This window comes from Centruroides vittatus, unplaced genomic scaffold, assembly GCF_030686945.1.
Source record: "Centruroides vittatus isolate TY-2023 unplaced genomic scaffold, ASM3068694v2 contig_874, whole genome shotgun sequence".
NCBI classification, from domain to species: Eukaryota; Metazoa; Arthropoda; class Arachnida; order Scorpiones; family Buthidae; genus Centruroides; species Centruroides vittatus.
Window position 1 is genome coordinate 734024 of NW_027122566.1, and position 17704 is coordinate 751727.

The window sequence follows — 17704 nt, forward strand, 5'->3', positions numbered from 1 at the left end:
CTTTTTGGGTAAAGTTGTTCTCTTTTCTTCTACCTTGACCACCACATCTTTTTTTTAGTGCTGACTCCAGTTCTCTTCAGATTTCCTATTTTTGGTTCTCTTTTAAATCTATATTTTACGTATTTTGTTCCCTTGTTTGAATTATAATTTGGTTTTGTGAGCAGCTTGTCTATATGGTACAATTGTTCTTTAACTTTCTTTATATTATAACAAAGTAATTTGAGTAACTTAGTTTATTTATATATTATATTTTGTAATTTAAAGTTGTACACCTAAGATTTAACTATATTATCAGAGGCTCTACTTTTGGGATGACTATTATTGTTTACAAAATCCAATTGAAGCTGATCAGACAGACTGAAATGAATATTTGGCAAATAAAGAATTGAATAAATTTGCTGAGTGTAATAATAATTCTTCACTTTTTGATACAGGGTATATATACCATTGTTATAATATAATTAAGATAAATACATGTAATTACATTTTAAGAAAAATTTCATGGGAAACAGCTTTTACAAAATAAAAAATCTGTATACACTTAAAATCTTTAAAAAATTCTTTAATAATGTTTTTATAATGGTTTAATTTAATAGTGAGCTTACTTTTTGGATTAATTTAATTAATGTGTTGGCATAAACATATAATCTTTAAAATTTTCCAATAAAATCTATTTAAGAAGTTAAGAAGTTATCAATTTTATAAAACTCCAACTATTAATTTCTAAATTTTTTTAGTTCAAATTTCGGAATACTACTATTTGTGTTTCATCATTAAATTTAAGGCATTAATTAATAAAATTTACCTATTATTCAAGCTGCTCATTAATAAAAACTCTTTATGAAAGTGGTGTAGTTGTATAATTGTAATAATTAAGAATAAAGTTGATGGGAGTAATTTAAGAAATAAGGACCAAGGATCTTCTTCATATTTTTCTAATCCAATATCATTTTGTCTGAAATTAAATATTCATTAAAGTATTTTTATTAATAAAATCAAGTAAATTTTAAAATTTTGATAAAATGATATAGCTTACAATTCCAATGAAATATTTAAATAGTCTCTCCAATAATACTGGAAATTTTGAAACTGATAAGTGTAAATTGAGAACAAAACTAACATGGAATAAATAATTACAACAAGCCAAAATCCATACATGACAAATCTCCATAAACGATATGAAAGCTAAAAATAAAATAAAGATACTTCATTAGAATAGTAAAATAACTTAACATTAAAATTTTTAATAACCATGAATGCAGAGTCATAGTGAAAAAGAGGCATATATTAAACTCTACTACATGAAAAAAGGTTATATGAGCTCTCTTAATACATAATCAAAAAACTGAACAAAAAGTTAATTATTATGCTATTATTTTAATATTGAATATGTTAAAAAACTCTTGTTATATCAATTATATTCATAATCAATGTATGTTATATACCAGGGGTGCTCAGACTTTTTGCTGTAAGAACTCTAGTTACCTACCTGAAAATATTGGGAGCCGCACCTAATGTTCTTGGTATAAAAAATAAAAATTTCAAAATAATGTATTTATTTTGAGAATTTTGACATATTTATTACATTTTTTTTTATTTACTCTTTGCTAGTCGAAGGTTTATGAACTTGTAATGTTTGTAATGAAATTTTTAAAAATAACAAATATTTTTTATTTATTAGTTGAGCCACAATTAAGCTCTTGAAGAGCCGCATGTGGCTCACGACCCACAATTTGGGCATCGTTGTTATATACAACTGCTAACATTTTAACATTATATAGTGCTTCAAGTATGTAGCACTTGAACTAACTAACAAAATCAAGATTCAGTTAATAAAAAATCTAGGATGATTTGGAATTTCATAAATTTGAAAGAAACACTCAAACATAGAATTAAAGTGTCTTCATATCTCATCATCATCATCTACACTTTGCAGAAACACAAATTCATACAATAAAGTTTATCTTTAACTTGATGCTCTCCTCTGCTTCAATATACAAAGCTTGTTAAAAGCCACATCATCATGGATTTTTAAGATTCAATTATTCATTTTTTAACTGCTTTATGTGTGTTAGGCTCAAAGACTGAAATTGCTCATTGAGTGATTTCGATTTTTGAGCCTACTTTGAGCTGGTCTTTGAAATGACAAAAATTGCTCATTGAGCAATTTTGATCGTTTCAAAATAGCCATTAAACGAAATTCACGTCGTGGCATTTGTAAAAACAGCCACAACACATTATAGCTAATTCAAAACGACCACAAAGCAAATTTCATGTCGTGGCTTTCGTGATATTTGACCACAACATATTCTGGTTAGGTGAGGTTAGTTAGGTAACTTGGTTACTTTCAACAACTGGTAATCATTTGTGAAAATCTGTTGCAGTACTCGAGATGTCAACATTTTCAAACAACTAATTTACTAAAAATAATTGCTTTGTCAGAAACTTTTATTAATAAATCAATCTTTTTTATGAGAATCAAGAATGTTGCAGAGTTATTTATTTTTACAAGAACTATTACTGTGACATTCTGAGTTGCATTTTATGTTCTTTGAGTGACATTTGCATTTTTTATCAATGCAGTATCTTTTACAGTGACTCATTATAAACCCTTGCTTACTTCCAGATGTTAACATAGATGCTAAGTGAAGTGTTAATGAAGTTGAGGGTACGTCCTGGTCCTGAATGTTAATAAGAATGTTACTCTCAGAAATTGTAAATTTATTATGAGCATAAAGTCGATCAAGAAGACCTTTGTTCCTTAACTGATAGAGACCTGATGGATTAATGCTCATAACAACAGCTAAAACATTTCTGGGAGCTTCATGTCCCCGATCAACATCAGGCACCCTAACTAAAACATTCGAACCAATTTCAACCTCTCCGAGTAATCTAGCCTAACCTAACATAACCAGAATGCATTGTGGTCAAATATCATGAAAGCCACAACATGAATTTCGCTTTGTGGTCGTTTTGAATTAACAACAACACGTTGTAGTTGTTTTTTTTGCTCAATGAGCAATTTTGGTCTTTGAACTTAACATATGCAAATGATTAAAGATTAGACATATAATTTCTTAAGAACAGAACATTAAACAGTAGAGAAAAGTAAAAATACAAAAATTTTTACTAAATAAGAACAGTTTTGAAGAATATGTCTCCTTTATCATTTACAGCATACATTTTTCCTGTTAGGAAATCTTCATCTTTACACAAACGAAAGAACAGGTAGCAAATTTTCTCAGATTCTATTATATAATCAGGTGAATCTGTGGCTATACACCATATAATTTTGTTTATATGTATTCTAGATTTAATAGTTTTAATAATTCTCTCCCCTTCTTAATCCTTCCTTCTAACTTTCTTTGTCTATTGTTCTGACTTCTGGGAACAGGGGCTCTCCCCTTTTCACCCACTAGGAGGTCAGGTGAGACAATGCACTTTGAGGAAGATAACGAGTAGAAATCTGAGTCTCTAACGGTAATTCTTGGGCCAGACACGAGAAAGCACAGAGGTAGATCAGTAAGCTCATGAGACGAAATTTGACAAGAGTTAAATAGAGAGCCGTGAAGTGAAGATCCAGACGATCAAATCAGAGAGACTGACAAAACTATCGTAGAAGATATTCAACACATGAAAGAAGAACCCAGAGCTACTCAGAAAAAGGCACAAGCTGGCATCAAAGTTCCATCAAGAAATTGGGTACCCCACTATCCTATTCATTCTTCTCATTTCCCTATCTCTATGTTTTTGTATCTTTAGGATTAATTTAGTTAAGGATCATGCGTATTTTGATTATTATTGTCAGGCAAGTAGTTACCACAGAAGCAAGCTACTTGATTTATTGTTGTTATCAGGCAGTGAGAGAAATCAGCATTGTGAGAGACTGAGGGAATCCAAAAGAACTTTCTGTTGTGGCTTTATTAAACCTTATTTATTTTCTTTTCTTTACTTTCCTTATACTATCTTCCTGTAGTAACAATTTTACTTCCGTTTTCTATTTACTTAACCACGCGGTAGTTAGTCGACACATGTGGCCTGGACGGTAATAAAAACAAAAAGGGTGTGACACCGAGGGGTCGAGGGGTTACGTCAGAGGAGATAGGAGGACAGGAGCGAGAGGAAGGAAGATTTTTCGGAGAGAGAGAAAAACGGGACGAACAGAAACAAAGAAAGTTATTAAGGAACGGATCCGAGGTTTTTTTTTTCTTATTTATTACCGCCAGTCACCCCTTCGAACCAATTTTCAGTCTTATCATCTCTGTTTAATTCTCTTCCACCTTATCTTTCTCTAGGGCCCTGTACTTAGTTAAGCTAGATATAAGTTAGAATAAGTTCTTTGTCTTGTCGGCACGCGGGGACTAATTGATGACATTGTTACGCGCAGTCCCAAATGTATTTGTATTAGTAATTAGTAAGTGTGTGTAATCGTTTCTTTGTAAATTATTTATGTTCGCTGAAATTAATAAACCTCTTTTTTTTAATTCTATCAAAGCCGAGCGACTCTCAGGGTCTTGTTATTTCATATACTCGGCCAACAATGGCGTCCGCGACAGGATTCTGTTAGTAACGGGATACGGTTTTTATTGTATAGAACGTAGCATTGTATTATCGTGCCTGTAGATTTAAGGCCCTACAATTTGTAATCAATTGTATTATTTTTATATCATTAATTATGGATGATTGTAACCAGAACAATCTTGCTACATCCTCAGGAGGCGAGGGTGAGGGGATCCCTCCGGTAGTCACAGGGTTTCTAGGAATGGTTCCCATTTTTTCTAATAGTGGCAGTGATTTGGTTAATGTCCGCCAATTCTTCAAGACCATAGATAATATATCTCGCCTGGCTGGGTGGAACAGTGAAGTGAAATTGGCTGTCTTACAAGCTCGGTTAAAAGGGGGGCCATTATCGACGTTCTTCAGCTTGGCTGACCAAGATCCTTGTACTTTTGAGGGAATTAGGCAAAAATTAATTCAATGTTACGAAAAGCGAGAACTTAAGGAAAAGAATGCACTCGACCAACTCTTAAGTATTAAGCAGAACCATGATGAGACGGTATGTGACTATGTCATCCGCATGAATACACTGTTGTCGAAGGCCGCTTCCAATAACGAAAAAATTGGTGCCTTGAGGGATGACATTATTAGAGAGAGATTTATAAAGGGCCTAAGGCCCCAGCTAAAGGGATACGTATTAAGGAGAGAACCCCAGACCTTAGATCAGGCAATTAAGGAAGCGGAGAGGGAAGAACGGGTCGAACTCGAGTGTAACGTTAGTAGAGAAAATAAATTTGTACACACCATTGAAATAAAGAACCCAACCGCTAATGAGGATCCGAATGGTGTGATGAATATTGTGAAAACAAAGGAAGACGATAGACTTGAAAGGTTGGAAAAAATGGTGGGGTCGTTATGTAGTACTGTTAATGGTTTGGTCGAAAGACTGGGTGGAAATCTAGATAAAAATAAGGATAGCCCGAACCGATCTGTCCTAAAAAGGTGTTACATTTGTGGGAATCCTCGCCACCTGGCCCGCCAGTGCCCTCAACGGAATATAAATGATTTAAACTAATTACGGGGCGTGATGATAGCCAGTATCACGTCCCATGCATCGAGCTAACCCTGGCCCCTAATGTGTTCTTCTCTAAAAAGGGCCTTCCCCTCATTCTTGGTGATGCTTATGGTACCAGTATCAAGTTTCTGGTCGATACGGGTGCGGAAAGGTCCGTGCTAAGCCTGAAGATCGCTCAGAGCGAGATATGGAGTAGGGGACCGAACGGTGCACTTCACAGGAGTTGGAAACGACTACGAGGAATCGGTGGGGAGGTTATCGAATGCGAATGGGAGTCTAATATCAAGATCGAAAGAGGAGGGAGAACTCAAAATGTTCAAATGACTTGCATGCACTTGCCATCCGAAGTCGAATACGAAGGAGTATTGGGTATGGATGTGTTAAACAGGTTCCCGGAAGTATTAATTGAAACAGGTGAGAATGTAACATCTTGGAATAGAACCGAAATTGATGACTTTTATCAGTGTTGTGGATTCAGAAGGGAGGAATCCGATAATACGATGGAGGTTAATTTATCCCATTTGAAAGACTACGAAAAAAAGGAAGTGGAGCGTATCTTTAATGAACACCCCGGATGTTTCGCACGGAAAATAGAAGATTTGACCGGTACTAAGGAATTTCTTCATACACCTATCATTAAAAGTAACCAAATAATTAATACAAAACAATATAGAATACCGCAATGTTATTTGAGTGAACTAAAGAAAATGATAGTTTCATATCTGAAGGCGGGGATTTGCGAGGAGAGTACTTCTGAATGGAATTCCCCCCTTCACATTGTCCCGAAGGAGTCCGGCGAGTTAAGGGTTACTCTCGATCTACGAAGAATTAACGAAGTAACCCAGTCCCAGGAGTTCCCTCTAGCCCGTGTGGATGAGATCTTAACGAAGTTTCAGGGAAGCAAATTCTTCTCGGTAATCGACCTAAAGTCTGGATATTTCCAGATACCCATACATGAATCAACACGTCATTTCTTTGCTTTCTCTACTCCTTGGGGAAAATTCCAGATGTGCCGCCTCCCGCAAGGTGGAAAGAATAGCGGGAGGTATTTTCAATACGCCATGTCTAGGCTGTTGGGGAGATTCATAGATATCAATTGTTTCGTCTTTCAAGACGATATTGTGTTGTTCTCCCAATCCTTTGAAGATCACGTGAAACTCCTAAGGGAGGTAATCTCTATATTAGACAAAGCCAACTTGAAATTGCACCCAAAAAAATCGAAATTCATGGTGAAAGAAGTGCGGTATCTGGGACACATCATCGATAGTAAGGGGATACGACCTGATCCCTGCAACGTGGATGCGATTAAAGAAGTCCAACCCCCGCGTAATGTGAAAGACGTCAGGAGTTTCCTCGGAATGGTGGGATTCTTCCGCAACTTTATCCCAAACTTTGCCGAGATTGCTCTTCCTCTTACATATCTGACTAAAAAATATGTAAAGTTCTTATGGGACGACCAGTGCCAATCAAGCTTCGAAAAATTTAAAGAACTATTATCTAAACCCCCTGTGCTATCTCATCCCGACTTTAAAATACCTTTTTTCATGCACTCGGACGCTTCAGATACCTGGGCTGGTGCGGTCTTAGAACAGGAAAGCGAAGGGAAACTCATTCCCATTGGCTACTTTAGTAGGAAGTTCCGTGGGCCCGAACTAAAATATTCCACTATCGAGAAGGAATGCTACTCAATAATCTTAGCCCTCCGCCACTTTAAACATCTTATTCTTGGTCAGAAGGTCACTGTGCTTTCCGACCACAAACCTTTAACCTTTGTGAAAAATATGAAAAATCACAATAACCGCCTCATGAGATGGGCCGTAGAATTATCTAATTTTGATTTGGTCATTACGCATGTTCAAGGGAAGAGTAACCCAGTGGCTGATTTATTGTCTCGACCACATGGTAGTAGAGAAGAAGCCCCCTCAAACAGCGATGTCATTAATTGCATCAGTGAAGAGTTGTGGAAAAAGGTAAAGAAGTCCCAGATTGGGGACAGAATTTTTGGTCCAATGAGAAATCATTTAATTAAATTCCCACCCTCTTACAATGATTACCCGAGTAGTGGCATACTTCCTGAGTATCAAGTAGATGGTGATGTATTAGTCCACGTACGACCGGGACGGTTTGGAATACGTCAATGGAGGCGTGTTTGTGTAGGGGAAACAGCAATTAATGACGTAATTAAAGCATTCCATGAATCACCATTAGCCGGACACTACGGCAAAGAAAAAACGTGTGACCTGATCAACCGTTACTACTACTTCAAGAAGATGAAAAAACTCGTCGATAGATTCGTGAAGTTCTGCAAAGTTTGCCAACAACATAACTTACATCAAGGAAGAGCCCCCTTTCAAGAAACGGAAGTCGCTAATTATCCGTTTCAAAAGGTGTCAATCGACATAATTGGCCCTTTAAATCAAACACATAAGGGTAATCGTTATATTCTCACCATAATTGACATGTTTACTCGATACACAGAAGCCGTCCCTTTAAGGGACCAATCTGCGGCCTCTGTAGCCAATGTGTTTTTCGAAAGGATAGTCTGCAGATATGGCAGTCCCGAGATCATCATCTCTGACCGGGGCACGAATTTTACGTCCTCCATCTTTAATGAAATGTGCAACATCCTTACCGTCAAGCACAATGTTACGACATCATATCGCCCTTGTTCGAACTCAGTTTGTGAACGTGTGAACAAATCCATCAGTAACCTTTTGGCCAGAATATCAGGCGGCAGCAACAACAATTGGGATACCTTCTTACAGACTGCTGTGTTCGCTTATAATAATGCTACACACTCCTCTACTAGTGAGTCACCTTCATTTCTTCTTTACGGATTTGATCCTAAATTCCCTCATGCGTTCCCTGTTGAACAGACAAATGACTACCCGGGTATTCGGGAGTATCGTGATTTCCTTATGGATAAGCTACGATGCATCCGTGAATCGGCATACGAATTAAGTCGCAACCGTAACAAACTTAACCGTAACCGCATCAACACAGGGAGGAAGGTGAGGAGCTTTGAGGTAGGGCAGAAAGTTTGGATGTTAAGGAAAGGGAAGAAGCAAGGCAAGTTTTCTCCAAAATATTTAGGTCCTTTCCGTGTCTCTCGCCTCCTGGGGCCTGTTAACGCGGAAATCGAAAATTGTAATAAAAAGGAAAAACTTGTTGTACACATAGACAGACTAAAACCGTGCTTCTCAAACTTCCGTGAGCCTAGACGGAAGCGTAACATCCCAATTGGACACGAAGGATCACAATCCGGAGAGATCGAGGAGATTGAAGAGGAAGAAGACATCCCTCACCTACCCACTGCGCAACGGGCGAGCTACAATAGGTATAATCAACATAACCAGCAGCATCAAGGAGACCGCAAGGATTCGGGTAATGAGACCATGCTGGAACAGAGGGGTAATATCTCCCACCCGTATAACTTACGGGGGCAGAAAGTGGACTATCGCCGGCTTCACTTTGGAAGATGAACTGTAGTTCATCATCCATTAATGGTTGTGTATCTCCATATTAATGTTTCTGTTAATTGTTAATATGTCTTTTGGTGGGGACGTATGTGGCTTTATTAAACCTTATTTATTTTCTTTTCTTTACTTTCCTTATACTATCTTCCTGTAGTAACAATTTTACTTCCGTTTTCTATTTACTTAACCACGCGGTAGTTAGTCGACACATGTGGCCTGGACGGTAATAAAAACAAAAAGGGTGTGACACCGAGGGGTCGAGGGGTTACGTCAGTGGAGATAGGAGGACAGGAGCGAGAGGAAGGAAGATTTTTCGGAGAGAGAGAAAAACGGGACGAACAGAAACAAAGAAAGTTATTAAGGAACGGATCCGAGGTTTTTTTTTTCTTATTTATTACCGCCAGTCACCCCTTCGAACCAATTTTCAGTCTTATCATCTCTGTTTAATTCTCTTCCACCTTATCTTTCTCTAGGGCCCTGTACTTAGTTAAGCTAGATATAAGTTAGAATAAGTTCTTTGTCTTGTCGGCACGCGGGGACTAATTGATGACATTGTTACGCGCAGTCCCAAATGTATTTGTATTAGTAATTAGTAAGTGGGTGTAATCGTTTCTTTGTAAATTATTTATGTTCGCTGTAATTAATAAACCTCTTTTTTTAATTCTATCAAAGCCGAGCGACTCTCAGGGTCTTGTTATTTCATATACTCGGCCAACACTGTATATAATTGTTTATTGCAAGATTAAACTTGTTTTAATCAAATTCACGTGTTTGTGTATTCTTATCGTGTTTCACACTTTACAAATCAAATCTTATCTATTGCCAAATTGTAGTACTTATATTTCTTTTATATTTGTTTAAAATATAACAATATATTAGCATTAATAGATTTGATAAAGTCAAAAAATATATTCTTATATAAGAGTATGAATGATTATAGTAAAATACATTGCCATTAAAATTGAAGACTAAATCATAATATAATTATTTATTTAAATAGTTTAATTATAATATAAAGATATAAAACATTTTTAGTAATGACTATTTGAAATAAATTTTGACTAATATTAGCAAATTTTATAGAAAAAAAATAAATAGATACCTGAAAAACTAATATGAAAAATAGAAACAGTGCCATGTAAATGATCCGATATAATACAACACGAGAACCACTGAGAGACAAAAACATTAACATGAATAAAACAACCCAAATCCAGTATTTAATCATAAGCTGTTTCATTATTTGCATACAAAAAAATTGTGATGGAATTTTTCCTGCAGAAATTATTTTACTTAACTGCTTTTGTGTATCTGTAAATATAAAAAAGATTTACACTTAAATTATTGTCAGAAAATTTTTGTTTTTTTATATTGAGTAATAGGAAATTTCTATTTCATTTTCCTGTATTCTATTTGAAAACATATAATGTATATAATACACAGACACATACAAAAACACATTCTATGACTTACCTTCAGATAATTGATTTTGAGATGTTCTATACTTTTTTCTAACATATTGATGGAGAGTTATCCAAAACATCATAGTATATAAAGTCTGAAAAGAGAATATTTGCTATTAATATTTTACAAATAATTTTAAGCAATTTAATTATTTGTTTAAATTTATATAAATTCTATCAATTTCTCTTAGTCAATAATATTATATTTTAATTTATACATTTACAATATCCAGGAACACTTGCAAAAATGTTGTCAAGATTATAACAGCTTTTCTTCATGAACAAAGAAAATAATATTAAAAATCTATTTAGTAAATTCTAAAATTACTAATTATGTAAATTATATAAATTAAATATTTCAACAGAAATGATTAATTGAATAAAGAAATGAATATGTAGAATAATTAAATCTATAATACAATAATACAATTATTTAGAAATTTACAATGTACTACTTTTAACTTATTTTATTATAAACTCCATATTTTAAATAAAAAAAGTATTAGTTGATTTCTGAGAAGATATCCAGGATAATCTGAAAGCATTTGAGTTATTGAATTTTTCTTATTCCAGAAAATGCAATTATAATTGAATTTTAAATTGAAGAATCTTTAATAACTGTACTGTACATATTGTGACAATCATTTATCATTTCTGTAAATAAAATTAAAAATTATTGGTTATGAAGTCTTTGTTTATAAACTTCTAGAATATTCCATTGCCTGTTACCCGTTATTGCCTGCAGGAGCAATAAACCCAGAGGGGGAGCAGGAAAGTGTATATATTGGGAGAGCAACACCTTTTTTTTTTTTTTGTTCTATTACAGGAAGAACATGAAGGCAACTGCGACAATGGGACTGTGCAAAGGAAGAGTTACAAAAGTCAATGGACTCTGCTCCAATTGACGAGACAACCAGAAGAAGGCAGCGATTATGTGACATGAAAATTTGAGGAATCTCTCCCTCATAGTGTCTACTCTCCTCTGTATTTTTCAATTGTCTACTGACAGTAGGATTATCTTATAAGAAAATTTGAGAATTAGACTAATACTTAATTGTCACAAAAAGACAAAACGACTGATTGTAACAGAAACCTAAAACATTGTAATACTTGAATACCCTTTGATTATTGAGTGTATTAAATTTGATGTTAACTCAATTTTAAGTTGAGAAAATAAAAACTTACAATGTAACTTTCATTCATTACTTTAACATTCACCTTTTTTCAATTATCAGACATGTCCCAAAATAAGTGCAATCTTTTATAACAACTTAATAATAATATAATATATATTATAAATTATCTTGAATATTATCATTATTATAACTGATAATATCCAATAAGTTTAAGAAGAAATATAAATATATTTATATATTTTTCTTAAATTTATTCTAATATTTTAATTATCTCTAAGTTTATGTATGAATGTGTGGCTAGATGCCATTTGTGTAATGTATAGTTATATTTTATTTTATCTTAGAATATATTTTTCCTTCTCTTTCCTATTCCTATTATCTTTACTTCCTGGAACCCTTCCCCAACCGGTGCTTAACAGCTTAACAATAGGCGACCCCATTATGGACAATAGGACTGTACGCAGCCCTCAGGGGTAGAACTAAGACAAAGGAGTCACTTTTGAGCAAGAGCTGAAGGAGGAAAGACGAGAAAAGGAGAGCTCCCGTATGCGTCTTTGAGATTACGTGGGTGAAGACAAAGAGGACTTTATGTTTAGTGAATATATTGACTGTTTTTTCGTCATTAAGAAGAGATCGCCATATACACCGTTATATGTACCGTTATATGCACCTCATCATATTAGCGCCAAAATAGTTGGGTACCCATTTCTTTTTTTTTCTTCTCTTATCCGTTATTTTATTGTCCTAAATTCTTCTATCGTTCTGCATTAGTTATAATTAATTATAAGTTTAGAAGTAAGGTCTATATATATTTGTAATCACCCTTTGTAAGATAGTTATTTATGTATCGGAATAGTCGTCACGAGACCTGAAGCTTATGTTATTAATTTTTTTGTCGGGTTCCGTACTAATATATACCTGTGTCGGGGATAGAGATATTATAGCTGGCATCCCACAATCCTTCCTGTATCTATATACGCGAATAAAATATCCTGTTGTAAAAAATTATTCCAGTTTCTTTGTGTACTACATTCGAGAAATTCACAAATGAACATTGAAATTCTGAATAAGAGGACCTATATTTTAGCAAAGCAGTGTACCTTCAGTATTTTGCACTTGGAGTGGTAATTTTGCTTGCAACCCTTTCTTCCATAGTTGAGTTTAAAAAAACTCATTCTACTACCTCCCCACTAAATCTAAATCTTTGTTATAAAGTTATGTTATAAAATAGGCTAATAACAGTTTATTTACAGAAAAAAAAATTTTCACAAAAGTTATAAGAAACCACGGGATAAGTAAATCGTAATCCTATTGTATAATTTTTCCTGTTAAAACAAAATAAAGTTAAAATTAAATAATTCATATTGACAGTGTACAATTAGGGTAGAATTATAGTTACAATTTAAAGTTGTACAATTATAGTAGAAAAAAGTACATTCTATGAATATTATGAAATTCCAAGAAACAGTACATCTATTTATACAAAACAGAAAATCAGATATATACGAGGGTAGGCTGAAAAGTAATGCACACATGCTTGTAGAACACGAACAAAAACAAATAGCAAGATCAGGCAAAAAGTACATTAAAGTACAATTCTTAAGCTTCAAAATCATATATTTATTTTTCAACATAGTCATCGTTAAGGCTAACTCATTTCTCCCAACGTGTAACAAGTTTTTTCATTCTGTCACTGAAAAATTCTTCTGACTTTTCTCGAATCCAGGACTTGACAGCTGCCTTCACCTCATCGTCTGAGGTGTAATGATTACCCTTGAGGTCTCTCTTGAGTAGAGGAAAAAAATAAAAATTGCAAGGCACAAGATCAGGAGAATAAGAAGGGTGTGGAATTGGTTCAAACTTCAGGTTTTGCAGAGCCTCTCCAGTTGTGCACGAGATGTGTGGACAAGTGTTGTCATATTGCAAGATTATTGGTGCCAGGCTGCCTCTAACATGACAAACTTGACGTTGGAATGGTTTTAGAGTCTGTATGTACTGAGAAGAATTTACTGTTGCCCCTCATTGCAATGTTTATTGTCTGTGGCAGTGATTGGACGTCTGCTGTGTGTTTCATCAACAATTATGGTTTTTCCAGGCTTGCAACCACGAAATTTTATTATCCATCAATTTACAGTAGACCTATCAACAGCATCGTCACCATAAACAGCCTTTAAACAATGAGGATTCTCACTTTTTCAGCAGTTAAAAATTTGATAACAGCATGCTGTTTAACTCGCGTTGACATAGCACTAAAACATGTCTCCATATTTCTGCTTCTCGAAATATACTGAATGAACACAACGACCTCAAACCTGTGCATGTGCATAGAGGGGGAATGTTACTTCCACATGCCACCTGGCGCACTTCTGAAGATCATTTCGTTCGCACTCTACAAGCATGTGTGCATTACTTTTCAGCCTATCCATGTACATCAAATAATCCAATTCCTGATTAATAGCAAACGATCTCTTGGATTGTATTGGGCTATATTATGGCTACATTTAACAATTAGGTACAGAGTCATTTTTTTCTAGACATTCCATGGTCCAGTATACTTTACAGTTTGTGACTTCCAGTCTCTTTATCCTTCTATCCACATTGAACCATGCTTTTGTTCTCTGTATAACTTTCTTCTTAGTAGCATTCAGGACTCAGCTAAGCATCACCTTAACATCCTAGATTTGTTGATCTCTTGTTACACTTCTATTTTGCTTTCTAAGGCATGACTTTTCTGCAAGGTAAGGGTGTACCTATGGACAGCCCCCTCTCAGGCACCCTTTGAAAAATAGCCATTTGGCAACTCAAGATCTCCATTCTGCCTGCCTTCAACCACCACATTCTCTTATGTGGTGGTTGAAGGCAGGCAAAATGGTCTCACATTATGTCAACAATATTCTTATCTTGTGGTAACAAAAATTCTGTATTCAAGATTTCTTGCATATAATCAACACCAGTCCCTACAGCCTTTGTCTCCCCCCTGGAACAGGATAACAAGCAAGAAGTTCATATCCTTGATCTGTAGCTTACCTTATCCAATAGACACATCTCAACTAAAGTCAGCCATCTTAAAGAAAAAAAGGAATGTGAGAAGGAGCAGGAATGAAAATCTGATTGGATTGTGTATAAGCTTCCTGCCTCCACACCATCCAATGGCTGACTTCAGTGGCTTAATTTGTCAAACCTTCACTCGTTTGTCTGACATTCAAGACAGCAACAAGGAATTCCAAACTATTGCTTAATATGCCAGACTACATGGCTGCTCTCCAAACACCATCAAAGGTCTAAATTGTCATCTTTTCTGTATCATTTCTGTTATGCCTAACAACTGCCCCCAGAACACCATATACAATGCTGTCATGTACTGTACAGTACAACAGAAGACTAGCCATCCTATACAAAGAAATTGTCAGAATAATTTTTGACTAGCTTTCAGAAGTCCCTTGGTTTTCACCCTCCTCTGAAAAGCTAAAGACCATCCAGACATGTGCCTCCAACCTGGTATATATTCTATCCCAGTTATGAATCATAGAGCCAACTGCAACTTAGAATACATGGGTGCTACAAGGCAACACTTAAACGCCTGCCTCAAAAAACATTGTACTTCCATTTTGAAAGAGGTGGCCAACACATTAGCAACCTTTGTTGCCAACCCCAACACAGATGTATATTTCAATCATACATGCCTCCTATATAACACCACCCACAAAAAAAAAAACTTATTATTTAGAACAGTTAGGGATATATTGATACAAAGCTGCTAGAAAAAATGCCACTATAAACTTTCAAGATGTAGATTCTTTCCCCCTGCATGGAAATCTTTAATCAGAAAGTTAATAATTTTGATAAATTTAATTTTATATTGTAGAAGATGATATATGCTGTTGGGACAGGCAACTTCATATGATTCATGCTAATGATCATGTGATAAATAATTATCTGCCTATTAAATTTACTTTTATATAATTTAATGTATGTAAAATTTTATTTTAATCATCATTGCAATAAAATTTGAGTTGAGGGTTACTGTCTTTTACACCTGAACCCATCATATATTTATATTAATAATTATTACAAATAATTTAAATTCATCATTTTGACTTTCTAAAATTTTTTTTTATATCTATATTTTTATGATACTGATATATCAAAAATTCTATTTAAATTTAGATTATTTTAATAAATTATTCATAATTATCATTTTTACTCACCTTAACAAATAATGGTTTATAAGACATATCATAATATTTTATTATTCCAATTTGGGCAAGATTAACAACTTTCAGTTTTGATGGTAATTCATCTTCATTCAAATTAAGACTAAAAATATATTGAATCAGTAACAAGATTGTAGCATATATTATTAAAGCAGGTGATGAAGAAAGACAAGCTTGACGTGTATTTGGCATTAACCATAATATATAAGACCAAATAAGAAGGATAAAAGTGAGCCAACTATGATAAGTGATGCTCCAGATCTAAAAATAAATATTAATTTTAAATTAATTCAATTATCTTTAAGCATAGTGATGCAAACAAAATAATCACTAATAACTACAGTAAAATAAAACTTTATTCAGTCAATATAACATTGGATTTATAATATAAATGACTTTTCAAAAAATTTTCAATTTTATACTGAATCATTAAGAGTGATTTCATTATTGTAAAAGGTATTAATTAACATGTATTATTTTATGCATCTTTATCATAGCATTTTTTTCCATTTTTTAAATACTTTCTGCCCTGTGCCCTAAGATGACCTTTCTTTCCATATCCATCAGGGGTTTGGTCAAGTCAACAATATGAACAGACGAGTGATGAGATATGGAACCCAACATATCCAAGACTGACTGTCCATAAAAAATTCTTGCGCAGTTGTTTACTTAAAATTGATCCTGAGACCCACAGCAATAGACTGACACCTTAACTAACTCAGCCATCTAGATCAGGGGTGGCCAACAAGTCGATCACGATCGACCAGTCGATCGCCAAACCAATTTTGGTCGATCGCTAGCGATGTCTTGACTTAATGTATTATATTTGTAACCGAACGCAACTATATGCATGCAGTTATGATTCGACTCATAAGCAGTGAGTGCACTTCGTACTGAAACACAGTGTATAAACATAGTATGTATTTCACACTTCTCCTTCCCCACTTAGACTATGCCTATGACAACAAGTCGATCGCAACACATTTTTACGATAAAAAGTAGATCTTTTGTGCACAAAAGTTGGCCACCCCTGATCTAGATCAACCATTTTATACTAATATTTAGTACCAAAATTGATTCAGCAAAAAATTGGAAACATTCATTCTTCATTAAATTTATGATTATAAATCAATCATTTCATTTAATTTTCTTTTTATTAATATAATAAATAGCAAAATGCAATTAAAAAATGCAGCATATATGCATTAATTTTATTTCAAATTAAGCCAGTTATTTTAATTTGGATTTATTTTGAAAAGCTTAATTCATCAAAAACTGATATTAACAATCAAATTCATTTTTCTGAGGAGTTAAGAAAACTACTAGTGTTACTACTTGTCCGGTTTTCACCCGGACAGTCCGGGAATTGACTCACTGTCCGGGAATTTTGTAGAAATTGTGAAATTACGATGAATCAAAGTTCTTGCAAATATTTTTATAAATTTACACCATTTGAACAGCGAAAGACCTCAAACTCACTGAAACTCATCTGCCATTCTGCCACGTTATTTTGTTTATGCCGACGTGTAACATGTAACCTGCCTCTCGACCTTTTTTTTTTTTGCTTGTACATCTGCATGTCTTCTATAGAGCTAAATTATCTGTTCTTTATTACTTAATTTAGGTTACATACGTTACTCCTACGCAAGTCCCAAGTCCCTAACTGTAACTGATTTAGAACCGGCATGCATGTTATTCTTCACATTGTAAAATGACATTGTGCATGATCATGCGCAAAATCGCTGACCTGCCATCTGGGTCAGCGATTTTGTAAAGGTGGCAACACTAACTATATTAGAGAATAAAAATTCAAAAGACAATAGAATGTTCCAATGACTACAGA

General features: G+C 34.3%; 1 protein-coding gene across 1 annotated transcript in view; it reads right to left on the minus strand.

Moving 5' to 3' along the window:
* LOC136982882 (piezo-type mechanosensitive ion channel component 2-like) overlaps positions 1-17704 on the minus strand; it is a 128143-nt gene that overhangs the window by 87012 nt on the left and 23427 nt on the right. The window contains 5 exon segments of the mRNA XM_067279433.1: positions 806-955; positions 1037-1185; positions 10151-10359; positions 10522-10606; positions 15856-16122. Coding sequence (XP_067135534.1) covers positions 806-955; positions 1037-1185; positions 10151-10359; positions 10522-10606; positions 15856-16122 — 860 coding nt within the window.